Source organism: Balaenoptera borealis (genome assembly GCF_965194805.1).
Source record: "Balaenoptera borealis genome assembly, chromosome: 9".
In the NCBI taxonomy this organism is placed as follows: domain Eukaryota; kingdom Metazoa; phylum Chordata; class Mammalia; order Artiodactyla; family Balaenopteridae; genus Balaenoptera; species Balaenoptera borealis.
In genome coordinates, this window is record NC_138873.1 from 58,102,158 (window position 1) to 58,128,213 (window position 26,056).

General features: G+C 33.9%; 1 protein-coding gene and 1 long non-coding RNA gene across 3 annotated transcripts in view; one reads left to right on the forward strand and one right to left on the reverse strand.

The window, feature by feature from the left end:
• Positions 1–26,056, forward strand: part of ASCC3 (activating signal cointegrator 1 complex subunit 3) — a 326,479-nt gene that overhangs the window by 148,151 nt on the left and 152,272 nt on the right. For both annotated transcript variants that reach the window (XM_082405191.1, XM_082405192.1), the window contains 2 exons: positions 3,263–3,439; positions 6,089–6,160. In XM_082405191.1, coding sequence (XP_082261317.1) covers positions 3,263–3,439; positions 6,089–6,160 — 249 coding nt within the window. The remainder of the gene's footprint in view (positions 1–3,262; positions 3,440–6,088; positions 6,161–26,056) is intronic.
• Positions 1–26,056, reverse strand: part of LOC309634846 — a 151,406-nt gene that overhangs the window by 40,836 nt on the left and 84,514 nt on the right. The window lies entirely within an intron of this gene.

The window sequence follows — 26,056 nt, forward strand, 5'->3', positions numbered from 1 at the left end:
TTTTGGGCTAATGATAAAGAATAAACTGTAAAATGTTAATTTTTTATAGCTTTCAACTATTAATATTTTCAGATAACTGTATAGTGTATAGAGTTTCGAGATGTGGTTTAAGACATAAATTTCCAAATTATCCATATTTAAAAGAATATATTTCTCATACAGGCTTATCTGTGTTGAGAATGATATGATTTTTTTTAGATTAAAAAATACAGATGTTTTAAAATGGGGCTTTAGCAGAAAAATATCTCTAGTGTTTGCAAGGTATCATGTATTTAACATCAAAAGTCCTTAAAAATATACTCAATGACTTTTGTGTTGAATGATTTTAAAACTAAAAATCACCTTCATATCTTTTCACATCACCACCAATAGGAAATAGAACTATGGTATAATTAAAAGTATCATTCTAATTACTGTAAAGGATTCTAATCATAGCATGTAAAGGAGATTTCTTAAATAAGATGTCGGGTCATCAGTTCCCCTTATTTAGGGTTCCCTTGTTTGGGTTGGGTTTGGTTTGGGAGCCATATGTATATCTCATAGGTAGTGTTTTATTTAGTCCTCAAAGAAGCCCAGATAGACCCCATAACAGTGAGTAAGCAGATTCATTTTTGTCCTACTTACAGAATGAGTTTGGAAGGCACAGGGCCTCTCTAAGTGCCTGTAAATAATATTTGTGTGAGGGAGTGAACTCAGACCCTTGGACTTTCCCAGCCCATATATGCATTGTATAGAAATATCCAAGGAGAAATCTGACATTGGGAGCTGCTCACTTAGGTATAATAACTTGAAGATACCAGCATGGTGCAAGCAAATTTTGACTACAATTAGATGTAAATAAGAGAGACATAAAAACTGAAAAAATAGTTAAAATATTTGCCCAAGTAAATATATCCCGTGAATCCCCTTATTTTACTTATGATAGCAAGAAGGTGAGAATTACTTAAAAGTTCCTATATTTAAAAAAAAATAATATTGTATAGTCTTTTGTTAAAGATTGAGAATTTTTTTATATGCATTCTCTCATAAAGGAATTTGGTCGAAGGTTAATTAACTTACCAAATTCATTCCAAGTCTTGTGTACTTTTAAAAATCACATCAGAGGTTTTCAAACTTTTTCCCAGGTAAGAAACGCTTTTTTAAATCAAACTTTTACATGAAAGCCTAGTATAGAAAAATGTGAAAGCATGTGGGATTTGAAAACCCAGATAGAAGGGATATTATAGGCGCATGGGGCTGCAGAATGCCCCCATACTTCTGCAGGACCCCTAGGGCTTAGCTGTGAATGGTCCTGGACTGTTCCCTTTAGCAACATTTGGCATCTTAATTTAAAATGGGAAGTTTTTATGTGATGAAAGTAATACTTTCTCTTGGCAAATGCTTAACTTCCTGTATTGTAAATATAAAATATAGAGAATTTGAATAATATAATTAATGTCATAAAGTGGTCAAGCACAAAGAATTGTATACCCTAAAAATAGATAAATTATGTTCATCTTAGGTCTCCATGGGACATTTTCTCAAAGCAGAAATTGAAAAGATCATAGTCTTTACAAAATACAATAGAAATTTAGAAATAAATTCTATATGGTAAAACAAAACTATATACACTCACACATACATATCTATATATGCATATGTATATACAAACACATATATATGTACATACATTCTACACTTTTGTATTTGATAAATTGAAGCTATAAAACCCAACCACTTGAAAGAATAGTCTTCTGACACTGAGAGCTCAGTAAGTGATCATGAAAGGAAGGAAGGGAAAGAGAGAGTGACAACACTATTATTAGAAAATAATGAAAGTTTATTAAGTACAGACAGAGTTTATAATTCAGAGTTTGAATTATACTCAAATGAAACAGGAATGTTGGGACTATAGTAAGTTAATTATTAAATTTAAATGTTGGGTAATTTTAAACAGAATGTTCTAAAAAAATGGAAAAATAATACAGTTGAAAAAAAATTAAATACAAACTAGGAAACCAATAGAATTAGATTTATTAGCTAGAATCCTTCTATATTTTTAAAAAAGTAAAAGCTAGGTTTTAAAAAAGTAAAATAAAGAAACATAACAAATCCAATCACAAATAAGTAGAAAACCTATGAGTAAACAAAATTAAAAAGGATAAAGATATTTTAAAAACGTTTAGAAATGGAAAACGATGAGAATACTATCAGCTATCATCATAAAAACATAATTGAAAGAGAATGGAATAGTGTCGTGTGCTCATCAGCAGTAAAATGGGGAAACTCCTTGGCATGCGAGATTTCTCACGATCATTTCTACACTTCTGCATTTCTAGCTCGTGCCGTTAGTGTTGCTAAGTACAGTACCTTAAACACCATTCTTCCTGGCCTACCTGGCAGGTCCTAGCCGCTCTCTTAGAACACTGACAACTGTCACCTCTGCGTGCCTTCCCTGACTTACCCGAGCTCGATTAGTGATCTCTCTTCATTGTTCTCACAGTTTTTAGAAGGTGCTACTATTAATGGGACACATTACAGTGTTTTTTTGTAATATTTACAGACTCTTAAACCCCTGCTCTCCTGGCTTTGTGCCTGTCATTAAAAGCTTAATAAATGATTGGCGAACAAATTAATTGATGTTTTCAGCAGAGTTCAGCAACAAAATTAGAGTATTACAACCCACCAGTGAACACAAATAATGCAGCTTAGGACATTCTTTGAGTAGTTTGTGATTTTCTTCCCCCAAGTTTTGGCTGTTGTTCCACACAAACTCTCCCTTATACAGTATATCATTTTAACTTTAAATTAGTGAAACACTAGAAGAATCTACCTTAATTATTTCAGACTTCTGTGTTTTTGTGTTTAAAATGAATTTGAAATTATTGAACTTGAGAATAAAGAGCATATACTTTTAACACCTGAAATTATAAAGTGGTAAAGCTACACTAAAACCTAACACGTCACTTGCCTTGTTAAATTTTTAGGAGGGAAAAAAACAAAACAGAAGAAACCATTTAACTAATAGAATTTTCCAGTTCAGAAAATATACTAAAATTACATTTTTAATCACTTTATATCATTCCACATGCCAGATTTAGGCCAGTTTTTTTTTTTCACATTATCTGTCTTTTAGACTATGTGTTGTTATTCTCAGTTTCTTCAGTGATCTTATTTTATTGTGACTATTTCATCCTTTATACTACTAAAACTTATTTTAAACTTAGTACAAATCCAGATGGGTTGAATCTATGTCATATGTTAATTAAAATAACCCCTATAGGTTGAATCCACACAGAGTATGATAAGAATTCTTGGACTCTCTGCAACCTTACCCAACTACCTCGACGTTGCTACGTTTTTACACGTTAATCCCTGCATTGGACTTTTCTACTTTGATGGCCGCTTTCGACCTGTTCCTCTTGGACAGACATTTCTGGGGGTTAAAAGTGCAAATAAGGTAAACATTTGTTTTAAAACTTATACTTTTCTTTTCCAGAAATATTTTTCTTGATGTATTGTTTAATACTTGTTTGAGGTTAGAGACTCCAGAAGACCATTTCAGTCACATTACAAATATCACAGCCTAGAAAAAAAAATCAAGCACACTTCCTCAGCTATATGTAGTAGAATGTCTCCTGCTCCAAAAAGCTGCTTGTAGTAGTTTGCATTGCTATTATCAGGGTATATTTTGTATTCTCAGCTAAGAACACAAGTTATATATAAGAATATGTTTCAAAAAGTTAATTTGATAGGGTTGAAGGCCAATGTGAAATAATAAAAGACTTTAGTTAAGTCAGTAATATATATCATGATATAATGTTATTCATCTAAAATAAGTAACACCTTATATGCAATAGAAAAATAATTTCATGATAGCAACTATTAAAGGAGGGGCTCTATTTAACTTATAATATTGTGTAACTATCATATTAATTATATACATAAGTGGCATTTCTGAAATTCTTTGCAATGATTTAAAAAGTCTGTTTATCTAATTCCTTAAATAGTATTACCATGTACCATTTGCATTATCAGGGTGCTTATTTTAGGCTTTTATAATGTCATGAAGGAATATTTTGCTTAAAATTTACATGTTTATCATTCTGTTTAATGACACTTTTTCCCCCCTGTGGAAGAAATAGTTTTAGGAGAAGATTCACGGGCCATATGACCTCTTTATAAAAGAAAACAGGATAGAATCATGTGTTACTATGTCAACCTTTGTCTTTAGTGTATTACATTACTTTTGTCCAAAAACAATTTTATTAGTAAAACAGGATCATTTTTAGCCTACAGTATTATAAATAAAATACTCAGCTTAGAAAATACTAGAAGCCAATGTCACTGCAACAGTTAATATGCTCCGTCTGCATTGCATAAAAGTAAGGTATGTTTAGAATTGTGGGGAGCCATTTCAGATATATACATAGAAGGACAGCTCATGATATGGTAATAGTTATGATACGCATCTTTTACCTTCATTGTTTCAAGGGCTTTTCAGTGTTACTTGCTGCTTGTTTTTTTCAGCCATATCTTAATATATATTTGATTATTTAGTTTATTTTAATGTATCATTAGAACAGATGTAGAGCTGTTTATAACATTAGATTGTTCTTTCAACTTATAATTTAAATGATAGCAGATGGTTCTCACAGAAAGATATAGAGAAGAAAGTGTTTTCAGATGCTTGTCAGGGGTCTTAAAACTTATTTTCTTTTAATTTCATCATAGAAGTTGGTAAATCACTTAAAGCTAATTAACTTCAATGTACTTATCACCACAATATGTTAGCATTGTAATCACAAAAGGAATGGTGCAAGATGTTGAACTGTCCTAATTATTTTGAAGGTTTAAAAATTTGGCAAAATTTAAAAAATATTTTTACAAATCTTACACAGTGTAAGTAGTAAATTAATTATATATATTAGTTATAAATATGCATTTTTGTCTTACTAAAATGTATTAGTTTTACACTCAGCTGACATACACAGTTGGTAACAAGAATTTCCCCAGGGTGTTGTTTAATATATTCTAACCATTGTTAATTTATCATTTCTTATAGTAAGAAATCCTTGTAGATTTCTGAGAGTTTCATTCAGAAGCTCATGATGTGATTCAGTTATTGCGGAAGAACACAAAATAGGAGAATGGTGTCCATGACACATCTAATTTGAAATAATGACTTTGACCAGAGCTCAATCCAAAATTCACCAAAAAAATTACTGAGAGTTTTGTTCGGAGGAGTTTTTGTTTTTTGTTTTTTGTTTTCCAATCATTAATGGAGAGTAAATTGTCTTGTGATTATCTCATCTTACTTAATCACTATAAGTCATAAGAGTTCAAGAATGTTAAAAGTGTTTCCTTTATTAAAACAAAAAATCTAAATTATAGTCATTTCAGATGTGTAACATTTTCATCCCCTCCAGACTCTTAATAAATGTTAAATAGAGAGATGCAGGCTGTGTCACATGCCTACTCTTTGAGGTAACTACCTTACCTTTTTGGTTGGAAGCTGTCTCATCATTAATAGGGAAAATGAGACCTTTTTAAAATTCATTAATTTGATATTAAATTTCCAATTAATCTGGAAAATGTTTCTGTAGAAAAATATCTACCAAACTCCATATACATTACAGAAATAGTATGTTTCCTTACATTTTAGCTTTATATGCCATGATATTCTACTGGTAATATTCCGGTGATTTTGAGAATTACACAGGAAAGCTCTATGTATAGTTTCATAGACTGAAATAGAAGAAAAACAGTCTGAAGAATGGGCTTCTCTGGGGAAAGCAGTGAAAAGAACTTTAAAAATATTTTAAGATATCTCTAACTAGAATATTATTCTTAAACTTAGTCTTTAAAAAACCTGCATTCTTATAAAGCTAGTACGCTGAAAGTATTGCATGAGGTATTTTATTTGTATTTTTTAATTATATTGTGTCTATTTCCGATTGGGTTATTATATATCAGGTGTTGATATTGCATTTGTTGTTTCTGCATTCTGGCTAGTCTGAAAGTAAAAGGAGATGCGTCAAAGTTTCCTTTGTGGTTAAGAAGTTTATAATTGCTCATTTGTTATTTTTCATGTTTTAAAAACTTTAAGGTGCAACAGTTGAATAACATGGATGAAGTATGTTATGAAAGTGTTTTGAAGCAAGTAAAGGCTGGACACCAGGTACATTTTATTTTATCCTGTTTTTAGAGAACGCTTAATGATTAAAATTATTAATTTTTATGCTCTTAAAAATGTTCTTCAATTCTGAGATAATGATTCACAGGTTTTATTTCTTAGTAATTTTTTAGCCCACTGGGTAGCCATATAAGTCATAAAATATTCATAGGTAATATTATCATTCCAGTATTGATAGATCATGCTGTTTTGTTTGCCACTTTTATTAAATAGATAAGAGAAAGAAGAATTTCATCCTTTACATTTCAGGTTGCTTCTTTATTTATTTTACAGCACCAACCTTCTCTCACACATCAAAAATTTTAATTTACTTACATAATGTAAAACATTTAAATGTTATATTATTCTTACTGTTTTCTTGAAGTAGTAGCAATTGAAATATATATAATAAATTTTCATATTGTTTGGATAGTAAGCACTTTTAAACTTCAAAGTTCAAGATGCTCCAATCAAGATTGTTAAAAAAAAAAAAGTGGAATGATATGTGTAGTCTTTTCAGATTGGTTTCTTTCACAATGTGTATTTGAGGTACCTCCCTGTCTTTTCATGGCTTGATAGCTTATTCTTTTTAGCACTGAATAATATTCCATTGTCTGGATGTACCACAGTTTATGTGTACATAACAGCTGTGGACAGGTTTTATGTGGACATACGTTTTCTGTTCCTTTGGGTAAATACCAAGGAGTGTAATTGCAATATCAGTATTTATTAAACTACTCAGCCTTTCTCCATATAATCTTATGTTATAAAATATGTCTTTAAAAAATGGAATGCATCCTTATTCCTGAATGTTGGGAAATGTAGCAGTTGTATCTTGTAATGTAGGTAGGTAAAAGTCCAGGAAAATGTAATTTAAAGAATCCTAGGAAGATTATATCCTCTTCCTCTTCTGGCATAGTTCATTCTCTCACTGTTACAGGGGCTAACATGTCCCTCTAGAAATCATGGTTTACAAAGTTCAGATGCTGGCTGGGGGTGTTTGGTCAGTAGAGATTAGATCTCACTGCCAGCCCTTTCATTCTTAGTGTGAATCCATCCATTGCATTACTTTTCGAAATGAAAACTGCCATAGGGCAGGCACTTGTAGTAGTACATTCAGACCAAAGTTGAGATGGAGAGCTAGGTTCACAGTGCTGGTTCCTGTTTAGAAAGGACAGACTAGGTTGGGAAACGCCAGGGGAGGCTTCAGGCGGTCGGGGGCCGGCTACTGTAGGGCAGGAGGAACCCGGAAATGAAGAGTGTGCAAAGATGAGGCAGAAGTTGCACACAGGCATTACCTCCCACCTTTTGTGTGCATGTCATAGTATCCACCAGTGCCAGCCTTTTAAGGACCACCAAGCTGTCTCCTTCCCTTACACTTTTGTCTGGCTAAAAATGCACTGTGGGTGACTCTGTAAAGTGTGGTTACAGTTTAAGAACCCACTGAAACACTTCGGTATCAGAATTCCTGTCCAGATCCGGGCTTACATCCCTCTCCCGAAACAAGAATGGAGCAGGATAAGCATGGTCCTTTTCAGGTTCTCTGCCATAAGAAGTAGGGTTTAGGTGGCAGGTCTCCCAGTTTCTCTTTCAGTGATTAGTGATGATGTTTGTTTTCCATAAAAGTAGGACTTTCTTCAGTTCTCTAGACATACCTACATATCTATTTACTTTTTTTAATGGTAAAAATAAAATAACAATATTAAGGAAAATTTTCATAGTTCCACTATTATTTTACCATTTCAACATTATCATTTTAATTTTTATACATGTCCTGCTGGTCTTTTTTTTTTTTTATCCATTTGCACATGTAGCTTTTAATTTTGCTCATTCAAACTTAATTTTAATTACTAGCTACAGTCCATTGCTAAATTATAATTACACTGTATATACAGTTTTATATTCACTGTTTTCCTTAATGAATACTAAAGATTTTTCATTGTTTCTACGTGGTCTTCACAATTTTAATGTCTGTAATAGAGAGAAGGGAGTTTTTATTCAGGTTCTAAGTTTTAGATGCCATGTAAGTCACTTCGGACTTTTAATCTTCACAATCTTCTGACATAAGCATTAAATCTCCTTTTGTTAAAAGAGAAAATGAACCTACGACATGTTAAGCAGCTTCTCAAGGTCATACAGCTAGTAAAAGGTCGCACCAGGATTGCAATACAAGTCCGTGTTGATAAAAGCCCACAGCATCTTCAGAAATTTACACTGCCACTTCGCCATTAAGTTGACATTTGCTGTTCCTCTTATTATTGGTTATTCCTCCGTTACTGAGTGCTTTAAATGTTTGCAACTTTCTGTGATTAAAAATAGTGCTGCTATAATGATCATCTTCCTGCCTATTATTTTTTCTGTTGAAACGTTTACTTAGGGTAAATTCCCTAAAATAGGATTATGGCTCAAATGGCCATATTTCGTGGTCTTACCACATGATTCTATAATGCATTCCGAATGGGTTATAACATCTCGTCGTCATAGCAGACCTACAAAGGATTTTATTAAATGTATGCCATGTTCTTCTGAATAGCATCAAGTAGTGTGATGTAAGGTTATGATCTGATGTGTGTTTGCCATTTTGAATTTGTTTTACAGTTTTAAGTTATATAAGACACAGTGGTGTTTTACCAGTGAAATTTTTTTCTTAGGTAGCAACAATTACCTCTAAGTCATGATTACAAAAGCTCATGTTTTACATACCATATTGTTCATGCTTTGCTTTGGGTATGCACTTAACTTTCAATTAGAAAAACCCGTTCTTCCCAGTGCTTTTGCTTCATATGTGATCTTTAGCCTCTGTAATCGTATCTTTAAAATGTTTAATATGAAATACGATTAGTATAAAAGAGGGTGACCGATAAAAGAGTGTAAACAAATTTAACACTTGGGTACACCAAAAAATGAAAATGAGGGGAAAAAAAAACAAAAATGAGGGGAAGAAAATCACTGTGAATTCTATCACTCAGAGAGAGTTTCTGTTGGTGTATGTCCTTCCATTTCTTAAAATGCATTTTACTCCCTTAATTTTCTGTCCTTTTTTCTCCGTTATCCCTATAGTTTCTCTATTTTCCCTACCTCAAAATATGACAGAACCATACATAGAAGGAATAACGTGTAAATGAACATCTTAGCTTAAAGATGTTATAATTTAAAAATTTGTGTTCTGCGCAGTGTTTTTTTTTAGGCTTTGTGTACCAGTAGAACAGGTCGTACTACGTAAGATTGGGTTGTAAGGAAATACCATTGGTTAAGTTCCTAGTATAGTGTCATGTACGTGGGGACTCTGGTAAATAGAATCTCATTGTGAAGAATTGCTCATCTTCAGAGATCCTTAGTGAGTCGGGGCTGTTGGAAAATATGAAATGCATCAGGACCATGGCCCATTAGTTGGTATTTGCCTCTAGTATTGCTAGTACTACAAATGCCCAGGCCAGTGCCTGCAGATTATAAGTACTAGGTTAAGGCAGCATCTTAGTCTTTTACATTAATGTAATCATCTCAAGTAAAAAACTCTTTTACAACATAATTTGAGAATAAACCTCTCTCTTTTTCATTTCTTTAAATTATCTGTATTATGTATGTAACTTTGGGAAAGTTGCCCAAAACTAAAATCTTTTTGTTTTAGTCTTTTCAAAGGGATCGCTCTGTCTGTTTAAATCTTCTGTTAGCAAGTTGCTCTGCCAAGTACTATTTGGCTTATAAGTTCAGTTAGTTTGATAAGTGGCAGCTTCTGCTGATTGTCTTCATAATATGTCCAGAACTGGAATTGCAGTGTGCATACTTGGAAAAGAGGACTGTTATACATTTTGATTTTGGAAGCTGAAGTAGATACCTGTTTCAACAAGGCTAGCAATCTTTGATTTAATCCATCACACAAGATTGCTACTTCACAGTAGTCTGATTACTGAGGCTCATGTGGAAGTTTGTTTTCAGGGGCTTAGAACCCCTCACTGGATTATTTTTCTCTTTTTATCACCTTGAAGAAATACCTTCTCTAAGCTGTGGTCCTCTGCTTTTATTAGAAGGTTAACAAAGAACTCCACAATAGAACAGAGTTTCTGAGTTTTGTTTTTTCCCTTGTAATTGAGGTTGAATATAATGTTATACTAGTCACTAGTTGTCTTTGTATAAGATTCCAAGTGATAAATTTCAACAAACGAATTTGTATGTATCCATCTGTCAGAAAATGAAAAATAGGTAATTCAACAATCTTTTACCTTATTATCTGAAAAACTGACAGCCAATTTAACTCTTCAGTTTCATTATTCTGCCTGACTCTAATGACTAAAAGGTCTAACTATATGTGCTTCATTCTAAGAGACTCTTCTGTATAAATGTTTTGTTGTACATATAAAAGTACAGTAAATTGTGTGTGTGTGTGTGTGTGTGTGTGTACACAGAGAGACAGATACAAAAACAGAGACAGAGAAACAGGAGACAAAGAGAAACAGAGCTTTGCTCTGGAATTCAGTTATAGTTGTAACTAACTGGACATTAGCACATTGTTATTAAGCAGCCAGCTATGTATTTGATCAATGTGCTTTTCCTTAGTAATAAGGGAACATAAGTTATTTCTTGTAGCGCTGTGTACCTAACAAACTTTAGCTTTATTTTGTTGCCTTTTAAATATATCTTAGCAGTTAGTGTATAGTAGTAAGAAATTGTAAGTCAGTCTATTCTAATCCAGGAAAACAAATTGAATTTTCCTTGCGACTACCTCATGTGCCCCTCTCTTTTTGCCAGCTTGTTAAAAATTCCTTCAGTGAATACTCCTTGATTCTATTTGTTTGCCTTCAGATTGCTTAGTATTTTGGATTTTCTCTCTAGTTGTGGTTTCCCTAAATAATTTTATTAGCGCAACTACTTTTCAGACCATTATTAAGAAGACTAAAAATATGTGTCCATTAAAAAAAGAGCTATAACTCTAAGGCAAATAAATACTTTTCATGCTAAAAATTAACAGTTTCCTCTTAAATATATAGACGAATTAATTTTGTTTCTCTCCACTTAGATTAAATTAGAATAGAGCAAATTTCATGTTCAAAAGCCATGCTGATGTTCTCTGATTATAGTATTCCATGGGTTTCAGTATACCAGTCATCTATGCTCGTGTGTTCGCGTACTTAATAGATTTCATGTGCAGCTTTGTCTTAAAAGTATTAAAAGCAGTAGGGGGCAGTTGTGTTCCACTCAAGCATGTGTGATGACAGATGGAGAAGATCTTTTCAGGTTGACTTTTCAACAGTCGTACTCCGCAAGACTTCCAGCTCTTCTTGGCTATCGGGAAATTAAAAGTTGGCGATTCAGCCTTTAATTTTGATCCATCTGCTCAAACTAATGAGACGTCTCATTTGTAAGCTTCTCTTTGCGTTACCAAATGCAAGTACAGCTTTATCATTCCTGTTAATAATTCCCCTCCTCCGGTGTAACTCACGGAATGGGAAAATAGTTGATGCCTTAACCCTATTGAGATTTTTCTTGTTATACAAATTTTGTTACAGTGATAGGAAAAGAAATTAGAAACTGCCTCAGAGATTAACGGCATATTTTGTAAGTTAACTTGTTCTTTTTTCACATTATCAAAATGTTAAGATCCTTAATCAGTAACTTCTTACTCAAGATCTACTTCCAGTTTCAAGAATAAAAGGTTTTGCAGTGTTAAAGGGAAAAAAATCATCTTCAACCTTGGATTAAGGCTAAACATCAGCTTTTCCTGATTCACATATGTGTCTTCTCTTTCTTCATTGTTTATAAGTTTTTCGTAGATGTTGCTGTCTCTAATAAGAAACCACCTTTAAAAATTGGCCGATAATTATGGATTAATTTAATTTATTACTATCTAAAGGGAATTCTTTTTGTTTCCTAGTGTTGCTTTTTAGCTTATATAAAAGTAATTATGTACAATTGAAAGAAATTTTACTATGCTAACTTTAATAATGGAACTTTTCCTTAGGCCCTTTTGCCTAAAAAGTTTTCTTCCTCCAGGTACAAGCATCTCTAATTCTTGGTACTAATGTTTCTGTCGTATCAAATTTGTCTAACATGAACTTTATTGGTAAATTATTTGAGAGCTTCTTTCTTTTCTGCCTTCTTTGCTTCCCTCCTCCCCCAAACTGAGACATAATCCCAAAGGAATACAACAGCAAAATTCTTAAGAAGGAGACATTTGAACAATTATGAGAACAAGAATTAAAGACATTTGTCCTTCATCTTTGCTGTTAAAGATGGTACTACTAAAGAAATATTTCGGGTGTTTTTTTACTGTAAGAAAATCTAAAGGAAGCATTCACTAAACCTCTACCTTTGGAAACAGAAAATCCTCCCCACTTACCAGAAAAAAGCTCTCATGAGTCTTCTATCAAATTGAGATTTCCTATCCCTCCTTATTTTACGGGCAAAAACTAGTTTTTGGTACTCTTGAGTTCTGTATTTTAGTTTTTAATTAGTATTACTAGTGTTTACTTAGAATTTTTTTCTTCTCTCTGTATGATTTCTATAGCATATCTGTGTACAACATTTGGTTAAAGTGAAGGCCAAAACAGAATATCATCATCAGAGAAGGAATTTCTGGTATGACATAATGAAAATTCATTAAAGAAAATTTAATTATATATTTAGCAGTCAAAATTGTTAAATTAGTATAGTTCAGGGACAATAGTTTCTTATCACTGTCAGCTGCAAGCTTGATCCTGTGATCACTGTACTGCATATTTTGGTCATGCCTAATTCAGGAACATGGAAAACGATGCCAGTCTAGGCATTCTGCTGTTTCCCCTGCCAAAGGCCAAAGCCAAAGAGGGTTTCAACTAAATATTAAGTCAAAGCAAAGCTTGACACATCCTTAATAAAAGTTTACTTTTTTTTTTAAGGCAAAATTCCTTTATGACAGTAGTTCATAGTTGAGAATAAAATCATCAAAGGATTACAGAGAGGTTGTAGAAGTGGAAGTAGTTGCAAAATGCCAATTTTTCTTTGTGCTTTTCTTTTCTGGCTCTTGTGATACAAAGTTCTCCTTGCTTTTCTCTGTCTTCTAACCTTTTGAGCCATCCTTTTTCTTTCTTTGTAGCCTTTTCCTTCTCTACCTGGCTCTTTCTTAGACCCTTTTTTAATTTAGCACTCTCTCTTGTATCATTCCATCCCAGTTATAACCTTTGTAGAAATAACTCATATATTTATATTCCTAACCCAGACCTCTTCCCTAAGCTGTAGACCCATGTGATTGTGGCTGGCCTCTCCTCTTGGGTATCACAAATGTAATGTGTCCAAACCAAGTACATAATTTCCCCTCTAAACCAGTGGTATTTCATCCATTATTCCTTGGTTCAGTGAATGGCATGACTATAGATTTAGTTCTGTAAAACAGAAACCTAAAAGTCACCCTTTTCAACTCTCTCTCCTGTGTTCTCATTTCTGATCCCTCGTGAGGGCCTGTCCATTTGACCTAAGTGTCTCTCAGATCTGCCCGTTTCTTTCCATTCCCTCCTCCTTCTGCACCGTCATCTCCACCACCTAATCCAGGTACCCATCATGTCATCCAGGACACCTCTTAGCTGCTCTACCTCTCTTAACTGTCCTATGTCCATTCTGGCCTTGCTCTGGCTGTTCTGTATACTGCAGCTAGCTAGAATGATCCTTTCAAAATAAAGCTCCAGAGTGACACATGAATACTTAAAGCTCCTTTAAAAGGGCCCAGGGGTTCCTATAGTGTTGGGCCATTACCTCCCTCCTTTCTTCTTCATCACATACATGTCTCTCCCTCATTTCCTACCTCCCTGCTTCCTGGCCTTCTTTCAGACCCTCATCATAGAGATGCTCTTTCACTTACCTCTGACCTTTTGCGTAACTTGTTCCCTCTGCCTCACACATTCTTCTTTATTCTCTGCTTAGTTGTCCTCTACTAAACCCTTTAGATTTCATCTTTCTTAGAGAAGCCTTTTTATACCTCCCTCTCTCACCTCCCTATTATGAACTATATAATAACACAGCATATGTCTTCCTCCTATTTCTTGCTGTAGTTTTACATTTTTCCGGGCTGTTTTTGATTAATACCACTTTTCAGTAGAAGATCATAAGTCCCATAGGAAAGGGGCTATCTCTGGTTTTGCTCATCATTGTATTGTCATGGCCTCACCAGTACCTGGCACACAGTTGGTGCTCACCTAGTGTGTGATGAATAAGTGAACGGAAGATGTGGTAGTCTTTGTAAGTCTGAACTTACTCTTAAAGGATTAGGGAGCAACGAACTTCAAAGAAAATCAAGAAAATAATAATTAGTTCCACAGTAAGCTGAACATCCAGGCTGAGGAGAGAACAACCTGGAGAAGTGGAACAACATCAAAGATCACTTTGATTACTTTCTTAAGGAATTTTTTCCCCCCCGTAGTCTGTAAAGATCAATGAAAGAATGTTGGTATTCTCCTTAAAAATGTTTCATCCCATACAGTTACTCTTAATATTATTTCATCTAGTTATAGTCTTTTCTGTTAGAAGTTAGAAGTATTAAATTATCTCATTTTCTCCCTAAATAAAATATCCATCTGACTTAGCTATTTTCAGTGATATAGATATCATTCATGCCACCAGTTATTTTGTTAATATATTCTTTCTTTCTTTTATTTCTATTCATTAAGCCCTAGAGGGGTAACCTTTGAACCCTTTTAAAATTTCACATTTTTAAGGGAACAGAGAAAAGTTCCATTTTTCTGAACTATAGCTTACCATAAGAGTACTCAATTATATTCTTGAGATTTTATATATAGCAGTTTCTTTGTTAACCTTGTAATGTTCTCTTCATTTGCAAAGGGAATACTTTTTGATGAGGAATATTATTATTGCATTTTTCCTTCATTGTTCTTAACATTACTTTTTTCCTAAGTCTTCGAGGATTTTTATTACTGAAATAACACATTCTTATAACAAGTGAATCAACACAAACGTGTAAAGAAAAGACTAATGAATTACTTTCTCCTCACTTCACCTCACGCCCAGTACCCTTGCCCCTGAGTGTATTCAGTTTTCTCCTGGCACGTATAACCATATACAAGTTATGTCCATGTTTTTAGGCATTTGAGCTTTTTAGAGTTGGTTATCAGTGGTTTCTGGAATTACAGCACAAATTGAGCACATGGAACAGTTTCTCTCAGAATGATGTTTAGAAACTTTCAGGTATAAACTAAATTTTGATCTGTCCTTGTACAGTTTACAGATCTTCAGCCAAAAGATCAAAAGAAAAAAAAATGCTGTGCCTAATCTTGGAATAAAATTGGAAGCAATACAAGTGGTTTTATTTTCCTGAAACTGGTTCTCTTTATATTATATACATTGTTGAACCCAAGGAACATATATAATGATTCAGACCTGGAAGGCAAACACCATAGAAAATTCTCTGGACAGCTATTCAGAATATTTTACGTTAAATTGTCAGAAGTTAATTTGACAGCTGTTTATTTCACTTTAGAAAATGATATATTGAATCTCTATTTGCTGGTTTCCAGCTGATATTTGGACTTAGAAGCAGTTGGTAGGTATATTTAATAAGTTTAGTTTACCACCACAAGCATTTGTTGATTACATTTTTGTAGCCATATTTTGATAAAATTGAACAAACAATATTTTTATTAAAGCTAAGTATAATATTTTGTGTCCCAAGGAAATCTGATACACCTATTCCTGTACTTGCTCAAAGTGCAAAAGAGGGAGTTGAATATTTAAACTCAATGAACCATTGCAAACGTTTACTGTCTTTTCTGTAACTAGGGTTTTTATCAGTTTTTCTTGTTGTCATAGTAGCATATTTAAGTGAGCAGGGGTGGAAAGGAAGGAACTATGTCTCTGTAGTTAATATTGTAAAATATGATTCTGTTTTTAAGAGAGTAGTATAATAGTCTCAGATCTTATCTTACTTTTTTCTTGGTTTTATGAATGAGTAGATGGGAAATGCAGCTCTAACTATATTATGGCAAATAAAGTGGGCATTTCCAACCTGTACAGCATTCATCAAGTTAGTGGCTGCTCTCGAAATATGGTCAGAGACTTAAGTCTTGTGAAGGGTCTAAGATATTCATGCTAGCTTGCCACAGGCAAACTTCATTGTATACCACACACACACAAATGCACACGCGCGTAGGCGAAAACAAGAGACACCTGGGTAGGGAACCGACCTTATATTTATTCACAGAGCATGGTGTTGGTTGCCCCTCTCTAGCTTTACAGGGTAACATGATAAGAGCCAGCTACCTCTGCGCACATGGGTGGCCCCATAGGGGTGCTCCAAAATTATGAAACTCGAAGCGTATATAGTTGTTGCTGGCACATCCTCCCTTCTGGTGGGGGGAAGAGAGGGCGTAAGGAGAAAGGGGAGGGAGAGGGAGAAAGAAGGGAGGAAGAAAGGAGACAAAGAAGTAGACCAACTGACCTGCTCAAGGACCTTTCTCTTTCACTCTGGAATATAAACAGATTCTCTCTTGAGGAGGGAAGGGGTGAGCTGTACCCTGGAATATAAGCAGTTGTGTCTTTGAGTGATAAGAAAGGAGCCTCTAGGCTTTATTACCTATAGAATGGGAAGAAATGGCTCTGGGGAAGTGGAGGCATTCTCTACCATTAAAGCCCTTCAGTTTCCACTGCTCTGAAGGCCCTGACCATGTAGGATCACCAGGAATTTCAGGGAGGATTGTTTTCCAACAAGACCTAAAGGTGTCTTGAAAGGACATGTACTCTACTAAACTATCCCAGTAAGATAGTTTGCTACCACTGTCTGCTTTATAAAAATCTTTCTAACCTTACCTAGATTGCATAGTCTCTCCGGTGGTCCTTTGTTATGTTCTCCATGGACTTTGGTCTCATTTTTTTTTTTTACTATGGTATTTTATTTGCTCTGTCTTGTAGCTGTGTTTTTTGAAATCATATGGAGAAAGGCCAAATGCGTGGCTTAATGGATGGTCAGATGGCAGTGTACCTTTTTTTAAGTGCAGTGTAAGTATCTCAACTTGGGTTTGTAGATAAATCTTTTTTTTTTTTCTTGTTTTTTCCTTTCTCTTACTTTTTTTCTTATTAAAGAGGGTCAATTGAAGAGTACAATACAGATTTATGGAAAACCTAGGTGTTTTTCATTTTGTAAGCACAAACATGAGAGCAGCCTCAAAAAAATGGAGACAGTTAAGAGCCAATCTAAGAGGAATTACAACTTTGTGATTTTTCCCTTTATAGCAGTACAGTTTTAATTAGTCTAGCTAGCAAATTTTATTGAGAGTATATTGCCTTAGTGGGATTTCTTCTGCTCAAGTAAGTTTAAAAAAAAAGTGTATTCTTTTTAGGGAGAATCTATTCAAGTGTGTCACTTGAGAATATTAAATGCACAGTTGGATGTTTAGAATTATAAGTAGTGATTATTGTCTAAGGAAATAAATGAAAAATACTGATAGAAATCTTAAAAATACATTTTTATGTTGTTATTTTACTGAAATTAGATTCAGTCCAGAACATCTTATAATGTTGAATAATAATAGAACTTCAAGTCCAGCAGCATCTTTAGAAATGAAATTGTTAGCTCACTAATGAATTTTATTTGCATAGTAATAGACTAGCTGGTCTTGCTTAATTTGCTCTACAGAATAGATGTTGCTATTTTGGGGCTGTCAATAACAAATGTCAATGCAATTTGGATTATCATGGAGGTCAGTAAAGTATTTTTCTGTGTGTGATGCTACAATGTATTAAAGCATTCTTTATTCTGTCTTATCAGTCTTTAGTGGATTAACCTAGGTTTACCAATGAATTAAGTTGACCCACAGTTGTACTATGGGGACTAACTAAGAACAGTGAAATTTGGGTCAGATTTTAGTCATATTTGAAAACATCTTCGACGAAGCATGAATTCAGAGTGGTTGGAATTTTAGAACTTCATTAAATTCCTTCATTATTAAACTAATCATTACAAGTAGGTCAGCTTCAACATAATGTTTCTTAAAAGTTTTGCTTATGTGTGTCTATACGAACATTTTATAATTAGTAATGCTTATAATCTTTTAATACTTATAATGTAGGCTGAAATTTAAAATGGAAAGAGAATTCTAGACTTTTGAAGCTTGTAAATTACTGAGAATGGTTCATAATTTGGGATCTTTTTCTGTAGTCTATTTGCCATGTTAAGGTAAGAGTTACAGTGGGTAGAGTGCCAAATATAGAAACTGCTACACTTTTCTTGTAGCGTATGAACTATATCTGAGTCATCAACCTTAATTCTAGGTATTGAACAGGATGGAGATACATGGTGTTTAAGACTAAACCAAGGCAATACTGTTAATATTCAGCAAGTATTTATTGAATAGCCAGTGTGTGCCAGAGATTGTGCTAAAGACAGAAAACAGAAAGATACACTCTGCATTAGTGTTGCTTATAATCTGATGAGAACCAAAGGTTAATCAAATAATTATGCATAAAATGTAAATGTACAGATTTCACAATAAACTTTCACCCACTCGTTTTAGCATTTACTGGTGATTTTCTAACTCCCATCCTTCCTTTCATTCCATTGTAGGTAAGGAAGAGCTTTCCCCCTTCCCATTTATTCATTTATTTCTCTGTCAACTCAAATTCTTATTGTATTCAAAAGGTTATAATCCATTATTACATTATTACAAGATGACCATATTAGCCCAAATTTGGCAATCGGGAACCCCTTCAAGTTGCCTTCTTTATCCTTTTGACATGCCCACATCCCAGAATTGGAATTAATCATTTCTGATTAATCATTTCTGCAAGCAAACCTGGTAAGAGAATGGTATTTAGAAACCAGTGAAAGTATTTTATTTCTTAAATGAATATTTCCACTTATTTCTTTCCCCAAAATATTATCCAGAAGAATGAAAGAGATTTGGGGTTTTCAGAATTTTCAAGGAAATACAATGTTGAGTTGTTCCTTTCCCCTAGTAGAGTTCCTCTCACAGCTGTTATTTTCAGACTGCTCTGGCATGCTCCGAGGGGCCACGGGCATTGCTGGCATGAGGGTGGGAGAGGTGTGCTGTTTGGGAGGAAGAAGTGAGATACGAGATTTGGATCTCTCAGGACCACTCAGGTAGCTTAATCTTTTTTTAATATATATATATAGAGAGAGAGAGAGAGAGAGAGAGAGTGAGCTCCTACAAAAGAGTTTAGTGAAAGAAAGAATTACACAGCCAAAATGAGTTTTTAAACCACTGTTCTGTGTCATTAACTTTTCATAATTTCCATAGGATGAATAGTTTCTGTTCTTGTGGTGGTGATACCAAGTGGACTGATACTTGTGGTGATAACCAGTGGACTGATCTTTTCCGTCTTCAGTATCAATTTAGCTTTTCAGTAGAGGTGGAATTTCGTCTTCCACTTTGTCATGTATACATTGGACTAAGCAAACCAGTAGTTTTTCCCTTCTGGGCCTTGAAAACCAGGTGGAATACGAATGGTACATACTGGCTGAATGCAGTAGCCTGGAAGTTTTTATGTGTAGTGTCAGTAGTCACAGGCAACTGTGACTCCTCTGTTGCTCAAATCAGGTACAAAGTAATGTATTTGCATATATGGTAAGACAGACCTGTAGCTGAAAATGGTGTACCACCCCTACAAACTAGGGCTGAGCCAGAAAGTATAGTTTTCCACAGCCCCTTAATGCTTAAGAAAATGTTTTTAATTATGTTAAAAAGTTTATAGCAAAGGGAAAATGCATTCAAAATACTTACTATTTTAAAATTATGTTTTAAAAGTTCTACTTTCTTTCTCTATTTTTTGTGGTCTTAATATTTTAGAGACCATACTGAAATATAACTATCTTATGCTTCAAGTGTATTGTACTATGTCCTGATATATGCAAATTGATTGTAAGATAATACTTTTTACAGTGGGCTTAGCTCTGATGTTATATATTTTTGCTGTAATGGTACATACGGACACTAAGTCGTCCAACTTTTTTTTTAATTATTATACATTTTAATAACGAGTATCTTTTAGGGTTTAGAAGATGTAAAGTATTGTGGATTTCTTTTAACCAACTTTAGCAGTTAAAGCTCTATACAACTGAAATATAAAAGCTGATAAATAGTAAAATGATTCCTTTAGAGAAATTGATGAAGAATATATTTCACATTCAGGGTAATGCCCTAAAATGTAATTCAGTAATGATAACCTGAATCTGTTTATCACTTAAAAAGCTTAGGTTTCTTGAGAAGAACTGCATATTCTCAGCATGAGAGCCCAGAGGTGGCTCTGAACTGCTGAGTGTAGATCTAATTACACAGCTTGGAGCTGTGGAACCACTTCTCTCTCTACCTCCAGATTACTTTCGTTGGTTTATTTGCATAATTTAATGCATGAAAACTAGTCAGTGAATTATACAGTTTTCTGAGACAGCTAAGACAAGATAAATTAACCCTATTTGATGTAGTTTGTATATGTGATAAACCTTTCACCAGGTCTTTTTAAACTAAAAATTATGCTTTAGTAATACAGTTCATTGGCAGGAATATCTGATAATAAATGCTAGTTGTTACACTCGTGATTTAAATTTTATTAAGAGAAGTTTAAAACTTATTATTTTAGCCCTATTTTTAGTAATAGTAGTTTTATTGATGTAATCCAAATATAGTAGTGTTAAATTTTCTACCATTATAAAACATAAAAATGCTTTCTTTATTCATGTCCATCAGTAAGACATTATTTTGGTTAATGGATCTGAATAATTTGATTCATTGTAAATGTAAGTAGCTTTGATTTAGGAACTGTCTTTGACTTCAAAGTCGAGAATTTTTTTTTTAAGATGCTCTTAGACTAGCTCATTTTATAAATTGTTTCTTTTTAAAATCCAAATTTTTAACTTTGCAATGGCATTAAAATGTACAGTTGACCCTTGAACAACGTGGGTGTTGGGGGCACGCCAACCCTCCATACAGTCAAAAATACACCTATACCTTATCATCAGCCCTTAGTATACGCGGTCCCTTCATACACGTGGTTCCTCCAGATCAGCGATTCTGCATGGGATTCAACCAACAGTGGGTCGTGTAGTTCTGTAGGATTTACTATTGAAAAAAATCTGCAAATAAGTGGACCTGCCCATTTCAAACTCATGTTGTTCAGTGGTCAACTGTATACACATAGCTTTACAACAGTATCAAAAGACTAATAGTAACTATTTTAGTTATTAATTATCAGTGGAACGTTTGCTAATAAATTTAAATAAAACTATCCAGGAAAATTAATTATCTAGTTGAATAATTGGAAGTTAGCTTTATACCCCATATTCTAATAAAAGGTATCAGTGAAAGTATTAACTCAGCCTACATCCTATTATTATTTATAAACTTTTAAATTCATATCTCTGCTCAAAAATGTGCTAAAAATAAATGTTTTTTGTGAAAGTTGACCATTTTTAACATTGGAATTTCAGCATTTATGAGTGTCCACTGATTTGGTGATAGCAGGGAGAGTGGTATGGGGGATGACAAGGAGACCTCAAAATTAGTAAGGTGTAAACGTGCCCTCAGGCAGCACCCAAAGAGGGAATATAACTTGGTGGAAAGAAAATAGGCTTTGGACTATCAAATCTGAGGATAATTCCCAGTTCTGCTCTTGAATGAGTAGAAAGTTATTAAAACTCTGAGATTCAGTTTTCTCATCTGTAAAATTCTAATAGAATTACCTACCTAATTGTGTTGTTAATAGTAAATTAAATAACTATGCCTGGCACCTAGTACTGGGCCTAGCACATAGTAAGCACTTAGTAAATCATATCTTTTATTATTAGTCCTAGTAATTGTGACAACAGTGGAGAGACCTATATACATCTCAAGATTACACAAGGCACAAGTATGAACAAAGTGCTGTGGGAGTGATAGCTTTCCCTGGAGAGATTGGAGAAGAGTCATTAGAACTGGGCCTTAAAGGTTTGTAGAATTTCCCCAGAGGAAGTTGGCAGGAGAACTAAGTAAAGTAAAACATGGGTAAAGGCCTAGAAATATACAAATGCATGGAGGCTTTGAACACAGGAAGGATTTAGAGAGATGACACCCTAAGGCCAATAATGAAGAAACCTGGAACGTCATCACCTTTAAATCAAGGAATTTACTAATTTTGAGAGAAGACCCCAATTAACTTCTAGATTATGCTTTTATTTCTTCTTCTTCTTTTTTTTTTTAACCTGCATCTTCTTCCAGTAGTTGTTCATGTAATGAATGGCAGCTTCTGTGTTCACCATTTCCCAGACTCCAATCGTGCATCATAGTAACTAGATATAAGCTCCACAGGCACAGGGACACGTGCCGGCCTTGCCCACTGTTATATCCCCAATACCTGTCATGTAATTGTTGGATGATCACAGACTCACAGAGGAGCTAAATCAAGCACAAAAATAGTTCAAAATAAAATATAGTCAGTGATAAATGCTTAAGAGAGGGGCCTGTGAATTCTTTGGATGCTCAAAAGAATAAAGTATCACTTGTACCTGGAATCGTCAGGGAAATTTTTATTATTTTAATTTAACCATAATAGTAGCATCATCTCCCCCCATGTAGGTATAAGGGTTTCTTCTTTTCTTTCTTTCTTTTTTCTTTTTTTAAATGACTTTTATAAATTTGTACCAATGTTTCAGGTAGTTTATTGGCTACAAAGCTATATTTTAAAATGTTTAAATCAGAGTTCTTTTTATAGGATCTGTCTCAATCACACTAACTCTTTCTCAGGGAAACCTCCCTACGTGCCTTCTCGCTCATCTTCACTCTTCATAAAAAACAGGGCCACCTTTTTTCTTTTAATAACCCCAGCCTTTTAAAATTGTCCTGTCCATTGTTCTATCAATTTACATTCCGAAATTGTCTTTAGGTTTTTCCTATGTTTTATCCACCTTTTTCTTTTACACTTCCTTGAGTCATAATTTTTTTTATCATCATGTAATGTATATTCCTTTACAAAAATTTATGTTTTTTCATGATGATGGCATTCTCTTTAACTGCTCAGTTTAAAATCTTTGTCTAACATAAAAATAATTTTTCAAGCATTGCTTTTAGTGGTATCATTTTTTTCTGAGTCTTGAGTGAATTTTCTCTAAGTATACATTTTATAATGAGGTTGTATTTTGCCTTTCCAGCTATTACTGCTCCTCTGTCTACATGTCCATTTCTGCCTAGAGCCAGTATTCGCCAAATCCATATGGATTGGCTGTCTTCTCTGTGCCTTTGACCTCTGTATACTTTTCCAGGAAGTACTATTTATTTTCTTTTGCTAGACCATGTCTCTTTTTTCTTCTTAAAGCATTTCCAGGTGAACTAAAACAAGATAAATGTGTCTCTTCGATCAAAAGTACCACTACCACCCTTCTAAGTTCATTGTTAAATACGTGTTCTTTAAGTTTTTCCTTTGACACCGTAAATCCCTTAGCAATAAAATAGTCACATCAAATATGGTAGTACAATAGTATATTATAAATATACTATTACAACCTCATCACTGATCATTTCTCCTGTTTAATATAATTTATATATTCATAAAACTATTAAGGCTTGTTTCAATAGGTAAGATAAGCAATATAAGATATACAGAGAACACATTATCTTTTTATACTCCGCATCCCATTTTCATTTGTGGGGTAATTACTTTGGTGGGTTTCCATCCATAGCTCCCTATTTTTAAATACACACACACACCCCCTTTATAATATACTCAGAATAATACTATGGAAATTGTTCTTCAACTTGATATTTTTTTACGTGGCACTATATTATGGATATCTTTGTAGATATCTTTGCAGATAGATATGTGTGTGTGTGCGTGCAGATAGATATGTGTGTGTGTACGTGCAGATAGATATGTGTGTGTGTGCGTGTACAAGAGCAAAATCCAGCTCCGCTTGTGCCCACCATTGGATTTCCAGAGCCACAGAGTGCTACTGAAGTTTAGCACCTTTTCGTATGTTTATGACTATTTTCACTTTCTTGCCTATGAATTTCCCAGAAGTCATAGAGAAAAATCCTGGCAGATTTGAAGAAAAATTAACTATTTCCATACTGAATAAGATATCATAAATAAAGTCAAAAGATAAAGCATAGACTAGAACAAAATATTTGCAGTATAGAAAAAGACAAAACATACTATCTTCTGTATTGTAAGAACACCTACAAATTTATAAGAAAAAAATGCCCAATAATAAAACAGACGATATTCAGAATAGGGACATAGTTCAATGGTCATATATACTTTGACCCAACAATTTCACTTCTATGAAAATATCCACAAAATTGTGAAATGACTTATATACAGTTATTTATTACAGCATTGCTTTAAGTAAGAAAGAATTAGGAACAACGTGAATGTCCATTAAACAAGGACTGGTTAAGTAAATTGTGGTATTTCTAAGTAAAGGAATACTATGCAAATGAAAAAATAAATGAGGAAACTGGGTACTGGTGTGAGAAGATCTTCAGCTGACCTAAGTGTCTTTAGCTGGTCAGTATTGGCAGGCCTAAAATGAGAACTGATTCACAGCAATCAGAATGAAGCCTTTTAAAATTGCATTTACTTAATATCACAGAGAGGGTAATATAATCACAGCAATAAAAACTATTTTGTTGCCTACATGCCCTTGTGGTATATAAATCTGAAATACACCTGCAGCGGCACTCCTCATTCAGACTATAGAACATGGAAAATGATTTGGCTATTTTCTCCAGTCTCCCAAAGATAGTACTTAAAGAACCATTTTAAATGCACAGAGGACAGGTCCGGGGGGTTTTGTTTTTGTTTTTGTTTTTTTTACATACAATGGATGCCATTTCACTGGGCTCTCAAATTTTAACTTTCATCGTATTAATGGCTTATTAAACCAGATTGCTTGGTCCCAGCCTCAGAGTTTTTGGCTCAGATGTGGGGTGACACTATTAATTTGTAGTTGTAACAAGTTTCCAGAGGATGCTCTTGGTCTGGGGACACACTTTAGAATCACTATTTGTTTAGGTCATTGGGACTTAATTCTCTTGAGGATCCTGGGTTAAGAAGGTTGGGAAGAATTGAGAACAAAACAAATAAATGGCTGTGCTGGTTAGAGTGAAAACATAAACACCATGACATAAACTTCCTCATCCTCAAGCCTCATTCTTTAACCATTGCAATAGACAATACCATAAATTATAAAATATTATTTCTCAACAGCATTTCCTGTGGGACATCTATCTGCCATGTTGTATTTTTTCCAGGTATTTCGATTCTTATTCTTCCTTCTTAGTGGAAATTTTTAGGGAAGAGAATTTGATTCAAGATTTCACAATCTTTGGCCTCCTCCCTCCAGTTCTAAAATAATCCCAAGCTTAAATATTTCTACTAATTGTTTTATCCCTAGTTCATCTGGCACAACACCCTTACAAAGGTTGTTAAAGGATAAGTGTTCTTTTAAATTGTTTTTTGTGGTGTTAGATATGCACACACACTTGCATAAGCGAGGAATAAATGTTTATATAGGTGTCAATTTATAATATTCATTCACTGATCTAACCACTTAGTCTTTTAGGTCAAGTTAATTTTCTTAATGTTTATTACCCTTATCGTGGTGTTAATACTTACCAGCTCTGGAAGTCTCCAAGTTCCTGTACAAAGAGTTTTAGCATCTCCTTTGAACTTGTTAGAAATGCAAATTCTTGTCTTGCCTCAGACCTACTTAAGGAGCAGCAGTTTGTAACAAGCCTGCCAGGTGATTTTGATGCATCCTAAAATTTGAGAGCTGTTGTTTTACTAAACGCAGTGTTTCACTTACACGATACCCTTTAATCCTTATCGTAATCCTATGACTCTAGTAACTATCTATGTACTAGAGGAAATAAAGATCAAAGAGGTTAAATAATTTGTTCTAAATCACACTGCTATTTAACAATATTTCAAAGTAGAATT